Genomic DNA, 12271 nt, shown 5'->3' with positions numbered 1-12271 from the left:
AAACTGCAGAAGGGAACGTCGGCCTCAAGAGCTAATCCAAAATGCCAAAGGGAAAAGGATTTAAATTTGCCAATACATGGAGGTTTTCACATGCATAAAAGTAATAGCTGATGTTTCTGACAGGCAAAAATGTGTAAAAGCAGGAACATCCTGTCAGATCTGCATGAAGGGTGAGTACACAGTGCCCTTCTTTAGCCGTTCCTTTTCTGCTGGTGTTTTGTTTGGATGATAGGAGACAAGACTTTAATTTGAAACTCCAAAATTTAAAAAGAAATCCAGTGAACCTGCTCCCACAAGTTCTAAAGAGGAACCAGGAAGTCAATAGATTATCAATGCATATTTAGCAACTATAACTGGGAAATCAAATGACAAACAATACAATCCACAACACACTTCTCCTGAACTGTTCTGTATGTGGATTTTTATACAATTCCAGCTGCAGCCCTTAACAGCACATCATGGTTACTCTCAAAGTCATGGCTGATGAAATTGCTGTCAATTGTATTTTTTTTTCTCAAATACTGGAATTAATTCACATTTAAACTCAGATGAATCATTTGATGAATTTTAAGACACCAGTGTTGTTCCCCCCTCCTTCCCCCCAAGCAAAATGACTGAGCCAATAAAACTGCCTTCATTAGTGAGTGGTCTTCACTTCCTTGTGACGACCAATTTTAAAAATACACCATGTAGCACTAGCTTGGTTAATGCTGTTAACATTAGCTGTGTGGGGGTGGAAGTTGCCCAAAGACAGAAAAATCCATCCTCACGTGCTAGCCTCCTATCTAAATGGCTGGTGGCTTTTGTCACAAGTTGCGGAGCACGTGCATTCTCTCCCCACCCTAGTTTGCAGGACCAGCAGGGTTGACAGTGGGCAGATACTGAAAAGCCCCTCCAGATAAAGGGATGCCAGCCTCAAGCCCTGCAGATTATGCCCAGCAGCTCCCACTCTGAACCCTCCTGCAGCCACTCCCCAGCCATGGCACCACAGCAGATCCAGTGCTCGAGCTGGTATTGGGTATGAGTACGGAGCAGAGTCACAGAGCACACAGCAGCCGCTAAGACACCAACAAAAGCACTAACTTCCATCAATTTATCCAACAAATCAGCCCCAGTCGGGGGGAGAAGTGCAATCTGCTTAGTATGGCTCCCTCCCAGCCAGAGTAAATATGAGGAGAAAAGGTGTTTGGTACTTGGCCCTCCCCTGGTTCGTTAACATTTAATCCATTACTTACTGACCTTTCATTGTCCCCTGAAAAACTGAAATTGCTTATCCAGAATTACTGGTTCTTCAAACTCTGCAGCAGGCTACCCTGCCTCTTCTGCTCCCTGCCAGCAATCTACCTTTCCCCATTGCTTCTGAATGAGCGTAACAAAACACGGACATATCACCTGCTAACCTCTGGCTAGCCCACAGAGAGAAGTCTCTCTGCTGCTACCAGCCAGTAGAGTCACTCCTTTAATTTAAATAGCAGTAGCCCATGGTTTTGGTCTGGGGTTCAAACCCTGCTGCTGACACATGGGGAGGAGGCATCACTATATCAGCATCTTGGAAGAGGCACATAGGAGGTACACACAGTCCTCCTGGAGGTGCTGAGTTAAAGCGTTTGGAAAGAGAAAATATATAGCAGACAGCAAGCAACAAAGGGAGGATGGATTGACTGAAAATATGACAACTTCAAATGTCATGAAGAAAGACGCACAAGAGGGGAAGGGATGCAAGTGAAGGGGCACTGTCACATAAAGGGGCATTATATTTCACTCACTTGGAGAAAAAAGGATTTGGAGAGAGAGCATTACCAAGAAGAAATGATTTGTCTCTTATATTCAAACAGCATAAATTCAGCCACTTACTGTATTAAACTAATGGCTTTATTCGGCAGAAGCCAGGCTCAAATGGTTCACTCACCAGCAGGCACTCTGTGTGCATTGATCCTAGTCAAGTTTATAAACTGAGAGGCTGGAGTCAGATAATGATGTGAATTTCCCCATGCTGAGCAGGAGCCTTTAGTACTTAGTGAGGGAGAATTCACCATGCTGAGTGGTTAGAAAATCATATCCGTCTACAATAGAATATCCTTCTGTTAATCCTTTTGTGCTTTCCAAGCCGCCTTCAAAAGGTCTTAAGGAGAGAAAACTTAAATGGCCCTGACTTCTTCTCATTGAAATCCTAACATCTTTTTATCATAGTAGTTATGGCTTTAGAATCCTACACTGAAGATGTTTCACAGCCTGTTAGAAGGAGAACTCCTTCAGAGTTCTTGTTTAAGCAACAACAAAAATATCAATCTACCAAATCCTGTTCAATACATAGAAAAAAATTTGATTTCACGTCCAGTGACTGGATTTTTGGATGTTTTGTTAACTCTGCTTGCACAGCACCTAACACAAGGGGGAATCCCTGGGGGTTAAGGTAACACAAATAATAAAGGACAACATACTTTGAGCTCAATTCGGCAATAAATTAGTCTGATTTACCCTGCCACGTGTAACAGGCAAACCTGCCATAATCATGCTAAATTTTAGTGTTAGTCACTGCAAGGTATAATCTCATCTCATTTAGCTCCTGAAAATCAAGATGAGAACAGACCAATAAGCATAACTATACTTGTTGTAAAAAAAAAAATTAAAATTAGCATTAACCCTGCGTAGTGAGCCGGTGTGGCACCTCTCCGTCTCCGATAGGGCCGAGCTTCCTCCAACCCCAGCGTGGGTGGAGCCACCGGGTCCGGGGCCCGCCCCTCCGAGGTCACGGCCCCGACCCGGAAGTATAAAAGCCCGCCGGCAGAGCTCAGTGAGGCCCAGACCGCCAGAGAGAGCAGACGTCCTGGGCCGAGCTCCCGCTTGGGAGACAGCCGCAGGCCGCCTGCTACCCCCCCCCTGCGCCGGTCGAGCCTACCTCTCGCCAGGTACCCCGAGGAGAACTGGCCAAGCCTGCCCCGGACCCGCTACCCCGAGGAGGACTGGCCAAGCCTGCCCCGTGCCAGCTACCCTGGGGGAGAGCTGCCGGCCCGGCCCCCAAGCCCCGCACCAGAGGAACCGATGCTGCTGGACTGGCCCGAACCCGGCATCGCCAACGAGGTAGGCCCCGAGGGGGAACATGGAAGTAGCCCGGGGGTAGCCAACCCCGGTCAGGCTGCAGAGGCCTGTGAGCCGATGTCAGTGTGTTTCGGTCAGGATACCCCACTGACCAGCAGCGGCAGTAACCGCTGCTAGGGCCCTGGGCTGGGACGCAGTGGAGTGGGTGTGCCTGCGTCCCCCCCTGCCACCCCCACTCACGGGTGGCAGGCTTCCCCCTCACCCAACACTCAGGTGTAGGACCCTGGGCTTACCCCAACTGGTTGTCTGCTCAGCCCCTGCACCAGAGGGCCTGAGCTCCTTAACTGCTTGTTTGCTCAGCCCCTGCATCCAAGGGCCTGAGCTGTGACTGTTTGTGCCCCACCCTGATCCAGGGCCGGGGCCTGCTTAAACTGCTGATTAGCACTCAGCCCCTGCCTAAGGGCCTGAGCTCCCTGAACTGCGGGCTGCTCAACCCCTGCATAAAGGGACCTGAGCTTTGACTGTCTGCACTATAGTGAGCCTGTGTGGCACTCCTCCGTCTTGGAGGGTAGAGCCCCGGCGCGACCCTACTACACCCTGGTTTTGCAAACATTGTAGGAAACAATAAGAATAATAAATATGAGCCCACTGTAAAAAATCAAGAATTTAGTCATATAAAGAATAGTGATCCTGAAATAATACAATTAATAGTAATCCAAGAGTAGCTGGAAAAACAGTAGTCTAACTTCCAGATAGGGGAATTGTACTAGATATTTTAATGCCTCCAGCATTGTGCTGTGCAATAAGTCCTCCGGTAATTTGTCTTTCTAGTATCTCGTCACATAGGAGAGTTCCCCTCAAGCATTCATCCCTCTGCTATACTCAGTTTATCAAATACAAATTCTGTTACCCTCTGTTCTCTTCATCTCCGCATACTTTATTCTACTGCTGCCACATCTTACTTAGCCCAGGAAAGTGGATGACTAGACTGGACACCAACTGAAAGGCCAATAAAGTACTTGCTGTAGCACTGTTTACCCCAATGGTGACCTTATGACCTTCCCAATATACTCATGTGGCCTGGTTTTCAGAGGTACTGAACATCTTTATCTCCTGTTGACCTTATCTGAGTTGGTGAGTGCTCAGAACTCCTTAAAATCAGGCTAAAAATGTGCCTATCTGACTTAAAAGCTCTAAATAACTCCAAGTAACAATATCCAAGATGTTTCTATTTAGGATTTCATTTTGACAGAGTGGTTGAACAACATCTTTACCCAGCTACTCAGCAGGTATTTTGGCACATTATCAGCAGTGAGAACACTGGGCCAAATCTATGCCTACATTCTCTGTGTGAAGCTGACCTCTGGGGATGTTGACATACGCTACAGAATAGCATAAATACATACCAGCTGTCAACTGGAAGGTATTATACTCTATAAGATCACTGAATTTCCAGCACAGATACAAGGGTCAAAATCTAAGTCGTATGTAAGTGGATGCCACATCCATAGAAATCTTTGGCTCAAATTCAGCAGGGAGGTAAATGACGTAAGTTGGTAAGTACGCACATATGAGTGAGTGCATGGAGTATGTCATAACTTGGATCAATTTGCCATTTAGATGGTGCATAATTTCATATGTGATGGGGGAACAGCAGGAAAAGCATGATATGTAAAGCTAGAAAAGCTATAGTCATACTAGAATGACAGGTTCTGAGATTCTGCAAATGGATGCAAAGCTCTTCTGTTCACAGGCTCCACCCCAGGCCCTGCCCCCGCTCTGCCCCCGCCCCACCTCTTTCTGCCCCATTTTGCCCCCGCCCTTGCTCTGCCCCCTCCCATCCCCAGCGCCTCCTGCCCGCTGCTGAACAACTGATCCACAGCAGGCGCTGGGAGGGAGGGAGGGGGAAGAGCTCATCAGCGGGGCCACCAATGGGTGCTGAGCCTCCACTATTTTTTTCTCGTGGGTGCTCCAGCCCCAGATCACCCAGGGAGTTGACCCCTATGCTTCTGTTAACCCACCCTGTTATCAGTTCAGTGTAAATTCTGCTGACTTATTTTATATGGTTACTTCTACCAGAATATAAGAGAGGTGGATATGACCCTCTGGTCAGAGTGAATGAGAGGCAGAGATAGCGAGAACGTGCAAGAAACCCTAGGAACAGCTAGATTTTGAGCAGGAAGCTTGGGCTGAGGTTCATGCTCTGTCATTATGATGTGGGAGATCAATAAAGGTAACACCGGGAATGGGAGTAAGTTTCACAGTCTGCAGCTTGTGCAGGCTTTACCTGGAATGGGGTGAGACCACCACCTGCTCACACACGTTTTATCTTAGACAAGGCTCTGTCTTTTTGTTCTGTGTTTGTACAGTGCATAGCACAATGGGCTCCTGGTCCATGACTGGGGCTCCCAGGTGTTACACAATACAAATAATAACAACAATAATAATGCACCTTGCTGTTAGTTGCTTTTCTTGTTGTAAGTTACACTTGTTCTGCACATCCGTAAAAATGTCAGCTTGGTGCATGTTGCAGTACTTTACCACTTATGTCTGTTTTCTAACCAAATTACACTCAACATGTAATCTAGCCTATTACTTAAATCAACACAGAGTTTCACAAGATGATTTTACATAAAATTTAAATACTACTTAAGAAAAAGTGGGCATTAACTAGTGATCAGTTACAATGAAACTCCTGTGCAGTACTGTTGCATAGCCACAGGCATTCTAAACGTGTTTCAAGAGATTAATGTTCACTGCATTGCAAACCAAAGGAATTAGGGCCCAATCTATGAAATGAATTGAAAGACGCCCTCCCCTCATTGATTTCAATGGTCAATATATGCCCTTAATGACTTGCCATTTACTGCACACTGTCACTGACATTTCTTAAACTCAAAACGTTTTGTAGAAATTATAAGGTCAGACTACCAAATTATTGGCCAAAAACCTCCTGTGTGTCTCAATCACGTGTGTCCCTTAGTTGGCTTTGAAAATCTGAACCTCAATGTTTAAAGTGTGTGTGTGTGTGTGTTCATTCACCATTTTTAAAGTTAGCCTGGCAGTGAAGCCACTATTATAACTGTCATAATTACAGCATTGCTACGCTCTACAACTGATCTTCCCTGGAGAAAATCCTAAATATGCTGTGATAACCAGTCTCTCTTTATAATAAACAGCCATTTTATTGTCGTCAACAGTTATAGAGGGTGTTGGCCAAAATTTCTCCTCCCCCCTCACTCCAGTATTGTGCAGTGGTTTACTGAGTGCCAATTAGTTGTCACTCCACCCAGAGGTGGCTGCCTGCAATGGTGCTCTTTTTATAAAGTTTGTTTTGGGATCTTTAAGAATGAAAGCATCTACATAAAGGCAAAATATTATTTGCATCTCTCAATTTAGTCTATACCGTTTTGCTTCTATTTACTTAATCTGCTTCAGAATAATAACCGTTACCTTGTCATAATAGTATCGGAGAGCTCTGCTTAGCTTGTCATAATTCATATTAGTTTTGTTTTTTCTGAGTCCCCACAGCTTGGCCACCTCTTCTGCTTTGAGTAGCTTGAATTCCCCATCGTTGGATGTCCAACAGATCAGGTGCTCGTGTTTCTGATCCAGCAGCAATTGCAATAGGAACTGCCACAGTGTGATTGCACTCTCCATACCTACAATGGACAAAAGACAACACTGTGTGAAAGGCATTCAGTAGCACAGATTTAGGCTCCAGGTTCATCTCAACCCTAATCTTCATGTAGGATTCATTCTACATAGCTAAAAAACAGTTTGGCAAAGGAAGGTGCAAGGCACTAAAAAATAATTCTAAGCACAAAACTACAGAAGCCTGGGACTCCCATGTCGTAGTTCTAGTTGTAACATTCTTTTTCGCTAAAACATACACACCAGAGTAAAGGGAAAGTCAAACACTCTGCATGTGCTTCACATAAACACAGTGTCATTTCCAGGCCCTTAGCACTTCCCATTTCAATTCCTGCATCAGCCACCACCCTCTGGCCTCCTTGTTCCCACATTGCTCCTTTATAGTCCATACGAAACATGGCCCATATCCACTGCATCATGTTTAAACTTAGCCTCATTTACAATGCCCTCCATAACTGCCTCTGCCTACATAATCTCACTGAATCACTGTAACCTCTCCTCCACTAATGACTCCAGTCTTGATACTACATCAACCTGCTTTTCCATCTCTATGCTGGTTCCTGCTCTCAGAATTCACTCCCAGGGTACTACCCTCTCTTCAGGAAAACCTCCTGATACTGCAAGGACCACAAGAAGGGAGTCAGGAATTAAATTCATTTTTCTATTAATTTAACTAAACATACATGCCGCTGTGAGGTGACCTGCCTTACCATAGTGACTGCGTAATCATATTGCTGTAATCCCTCTCCTTCCTCACCAATCCTCTTTCTCTGCTGCTTTGTCACCTCCTTTGTTGCGTCATGTCTGCAATGGACTGTCAGCTCTTTGGAGCAGGGACCATTTTATCGGCAATGTAAGGAGCCTAGCACACTTGGGAAGTGTAAAATAATTCCCCCAAAGTGATTCACCTTAAACATTCCATCAGTTACGTAAGAAGTATTTTGCCCTTCAGTTTCGCAGATGGAGCTGGCAGCTAGGAGAAAAATTTCAAAAGTGCCCTAAGTCAGTTGGAAGAGTAAATCCCATTTAAAAAGTGATTTAGGCATAGGGTAAAATTTTCAAAAGGGGCTGAGGGCTTGTCTATGCAGGAACATCCAGAAAAAATAATCCAAATTAACTAAAAATGCAAATTTGAAGTGGATTAATTAAACCACATTAAACTTCCGTCTGAATACCCTCATTCATAGAATCACAGGACTGGAAGGGACCTCGAGAGGTTATCTAGTCCAGGCCCCTGCACTCATGGTAGGACTAAGTATTATCTAGACCAGTGGTTCTCAAGCAGGTTTCAGGGGGTCCATCAAGCATGGCTGGCATTAGACTCACAGCCCGTGGCCTTGAGCCCCAACACCCGGGGTTGAAGCTGAAGCCTGAGCAATTTAGCTTTGCAGTTTCACCTGTGGCGTAGGCCCCCAGGCATTGCCCTGCTTCCTAGCCCTTAATGATGGCCCTGGCTTTTATATGGAGAAAAACAGTTGTTGTGGCACAGGTGGGCCGTGGAGTTTTTATAGCATGTGGGGGGGGGGGGGGGGGAGGCTCAGAAAGAGCTTGAGAAACCCTGATCTAGACCATTCCTGACAAGTGTTTGTCTAACCTGCTCATAAAAATCTCCAATGATGGAGATTCCACAACCTCCCTAGGCAATTTATTCCAGTGTTTAACCACTCTGACAGTTAGGAAGTTTTTCCTAATGTCCAACCTAGACCTCCCTTGCTGTAATTTAAGCCCATTGCTTCTTGTCCTATCCTCAGAGGTTAAGAACGATTCTTCTCCCTCCTCCTTGTAACAACCTTTTATGTACTTGAAAACAGTACTCAATTTTTTCAATCTTCCCTCACAGGTCATGTTTTCTAGACCTTTAATCATTTTTGTTGCTCTTCTCTGGACTTTCTCCAATTTGTCCACATCTTTCCTGAAATGTGGCACCCAGAACTGGACACAATACTAATCAGCATGAAGTAGAGCAGAAAAATTACATCTACTGTCTTACTTACAACACACCTGCTATTACATCCCAGAATTAAAGTGGCCTTAAATCACTTTCAAAGTGAGTTAAAGTAAACTGAATTATGCCACTTTAATTTTGAATAAAAGCATCATGCAGGGATTAAATACAGTTTAACTAATCCACTTCAAATTCACACCTTCAATTAATACATATTAATTTTTGTGGGTGTCCTTGTGTAGACAGTCACTTCCTCTTATAAGACCCTGTCTTCTATTGCTTATATCAGGGGTAGGCAACCTATGGCACACATGCCAAAGGCACGTGAGCTGATTTTCAGTGGCACTCACATTGCCCGGGTCCTGGCCACCGGACCAAGGGGCTCTGCATTTTAATTTAATTTTAAATGAAGCTTCTTAAACATTTTAAAAATCGTATTTATTTTACATACAACAATAGTTTAGTTATATATTATAGACTTATAGAAAGAGACCTTCTAAAAATGTTAAAATGTATTACTGGCATGCAAAACCTTAAATTAGAGTGAATAAATGAAGAGTCGGCACACCGCTTCTGAAAGGTTGCCGACCCCTGACTTATATAGTAACAGAAGAACTAGGGCATTTCAGAGAGTCCATATTCTGATTTGCCATATGTGTGCACACATTTAAATCAAGATTCAGGATTGTTAACATTGAAGGTCAGGCTATTTTTACAATCAAAAATTCATTTTCAATTGACCTTTAAACTAGAAAATGAATAAGCAAGATTTTTCTCATTTTCAGTAATTTTGAAATTTGTCAGCATGTAAATATTCTCTCTAACCATTGGTATAAGTATCAGGGCTAGTCATTCAAGCTTTTGTGACTGCTGCTCTAGGTATCCAAATAGGATAATTAATTGATATCCCTAAATCAGGGGGAAACAGGAGTGGGAAAGCCACTAATTCAATATTTTTTCTTAGCACTTGCTTAATTGCTTGTTTAATTCTGACCTTGTTTCACATATCTGATACAGATATAAGAATCTCCGTATTATCAGGTTAATTGGATTTTTAGGAGTATCCATTATCTACATCTAAGTCCAGCAAATGAAATTATCTCCAAAACAAAATTAGTAGGGTTTAGATCACTAAGGTTCGAATATTATTCTACGGTGCGGCCAGTGTGTTTATCAGGCTTACGGCTCTACAGTTCTGTTTGGTGTGACTGCCACAAGGTGGCACAAGGCTTCTAGCTATTCAACCATGTCAGACTCTATGTACCCCTATAAGCAGTTCACTGATCTTTAGGGTTTTCCTCTTCACTCATATACATCAGGGTGTTAATTAATGTTTGTTGCTTTTCACTCACTAGAAAAGCAATCCACTAGGTCCTATGATAAACAAAATGAAACTCTGCACGTAGAATATTTAATGACAAAAATAAATAATTTATTCTTCACCAAAGTTAATTTACTGAGTCAGCTAAAGATACTGGAGAATTTAGTGAATATCTTTAGGGGGGAGGCAAAATAGAATTGGGAACTTGCTTTGGTCTAAATCATTTCAAAGCACACACACCAAAAGGGGTTTTCCAAATTTATCCATGTTCTTATGACTGCAAAGGCCTCATTTATCCATTACATTTGGAAATTCAATTTGAACACAAAAGGCAACTCCCAGATGTGCAATGTAACAATAATATAGTCTACGACAGAGGACAGTGGTCCACAGGGAGCCATTCCACTCTCTTCAACAAACCAGTATTTAATTTAAATGTAAAAGATATATTTTGAATTAAAGGCACAGTATTTATTCGGTTACATACATTTTTATGCAAATGGTATGTATTTTTATATCAATCCTTTTTTATCCCATGTAGGGTAAGAAAAAGGGTATAAACACATACAGATATTTAAAGTTACATCATGTGCCTTTAAAGCAGATATAATCTATTGGATAAATAAGTATTTAGCCTTCCATAGTGGATTTATCCAAGACATTCTGGTTAATCATGTAACTCTATTCATCTGACTCTCACATGTATACACTAGCCACTGGAGTTAAAAAATGTGTTTATTTTATTACACAGGGAGCTGGCTCATAATCATATTGTTACAAATACATTTTTATTTGAGTATCAGAGGGGTAGCCGTGTTAGTCTGAATCTGTAAAAAGCAACAGCGGGTCCTGTGGCACCTTTGAGACTAACAGAAGTATTGGGAGCATAAGCTTTCGTGGGTAAGAACCTCACTTCTTCAGATGCAAGTAATGGAAATCTCCAGAGGCAGGTATATATCAGTGTGGAGATAACGAGGTTAGTTCAATCAGGGAGGGTGAGGTGCTCTGCTAGCAGTTGAGGTGTGAACACCAAGGGAGGAGAAACTGTTTCTGTAGTTGGATAGCCATTCACAGTCTTTGTTTAATCCTGATCTGATGGTGTCAAATTTGCAAATGAACTGGAGCTCAGCAGTTTCTCTTTGGAGTCTGGTCCTGAAGTTTTTTTGCTGTAAGATGGCAACCTTTACATCTGCTATTGTGTGGCCAGGGAGGTTGAAGTGTTCTCCTACAGGTTTTTGTATATTGCCATTCCTGATATCTGACTTGTGTCCATTTATCCTCTTGCGCAGTGACTGTCCAGTTTGGCCAATGTACATAGCAGAGGGGCATTGCTGGCATATGATGGCATATATAACATTGGTGGACGTGCAGGTGAATGAGCCGGTGATGTTGTAGCTGATCTGGTTAGGTCCAGTGATGGTGTTGCTGGTGTAGATATGTGGGCAGAGTTGGCATCGAGGTTTGTTCCATGGGTTGGTTCCTGAGTTAACTTACCCACGAAAGCTTATGCTCCCAGTACTTCTGTTAGTCTCAAAGGTGCCACAGGACCCTCTGTTGATTTTTATTTGAGTTTCTCCCTTATAACTAATAATATACAATATAAAGAAATATCCTGCACAATTTTAGTTTACATCTGGTGCCTCTTTGGAATGACAAAAAGCATCTGAAATCATCAACTTCTTTTACTCTGGGAAATTAAAAATAGCTTAAACTGTGTTAGACTTTTGTAAAACAAATCTCCTGGGCTAAGACCTTGAAGACAGAATTTCAGTTGAAGAAATTAAAAAGGGCAAGAGGTTCTGAAAACACCAACACAACCTTCACAATCATGATGACATAAGTCATATTACTAGAATAGTTCAGACATACAATGTGCCTTTCTTTGCTTTTAGAGCTGGACTACATCCTCTTCTCTATATCAGAGGAAAGTTTAATTGGACCTTAACTGGTTTAGAAGTGTGTTTTGTTGCAGCACCTTCCTGACCCTTCAGCCCTGACCAAGAGCATGTATTATAGGTGGTGCAGATAGTGACAATTATAGCTAAGGTTGCCCAACAGTTTCCATTATAAAACCCTGTTTCCAGTTGCTTGTAACTTTCACAAACAAACTGTACAGGCTGAAATTTTCCATGCCGGGTGTCTGCCTCGGCTGATTTTTTTTTTTTTTTTTAAGTTTTAAATAAAATGGGTCAGCTGTTTCCAAGGACGTAGTTAAGGGAGAATATATGGAGCTGTGGAAGAGGAGGAAAGGACAGGGGGTAGCAGCAGGGGAGGGGATAGGGCAGGGAAAGGCTGGGGGAGACAGAGTCCGA

At 43.1% G+C, this 12271-nt stretch overlaps 1 protein-coding gene across 1 annotated transcript in view; it reads right to left on the bottom strand.

Moving 5' to 3' along the window:
• Window positions 1-12271, bottom strand: part of ELK3 (ETS transcription factor ELK3) — a 62866-nt gene that overhangs the window by 25904 nt on the left and 24691 nt on the right. The window contains exon 2 of the mRNA XM_054028496.1: window positions 6493-6701. Within this exon, the coding sequence (XP_053884471.1) occupies window positions 6493-6699 (207 nt within the window). The 5' untranslated portion in view covers window positions 6700-6701. The remainder of the gene's footprint in view (window positions 1-6492; window positions 6702-12271) is intronic.

The sequence above is a fragment of the Malaclemys terrapin genome, chromosome 1 (assembly GCF_027887155.1).
Source record: "Malaclemys terrapin pileata isolate rMalTer1 chromosome 1, rMalTer1.hap1, whole genome shotgun sequence".
Lineage (NCBI taxonomy): Eukaryota > Metazoa > Chordata > Testudines > Emydidae > Malaclemys > Malaclemys terrapin.
This window is presented reverse-complemented; position numbering and strand designations above follow the sequence as displayed.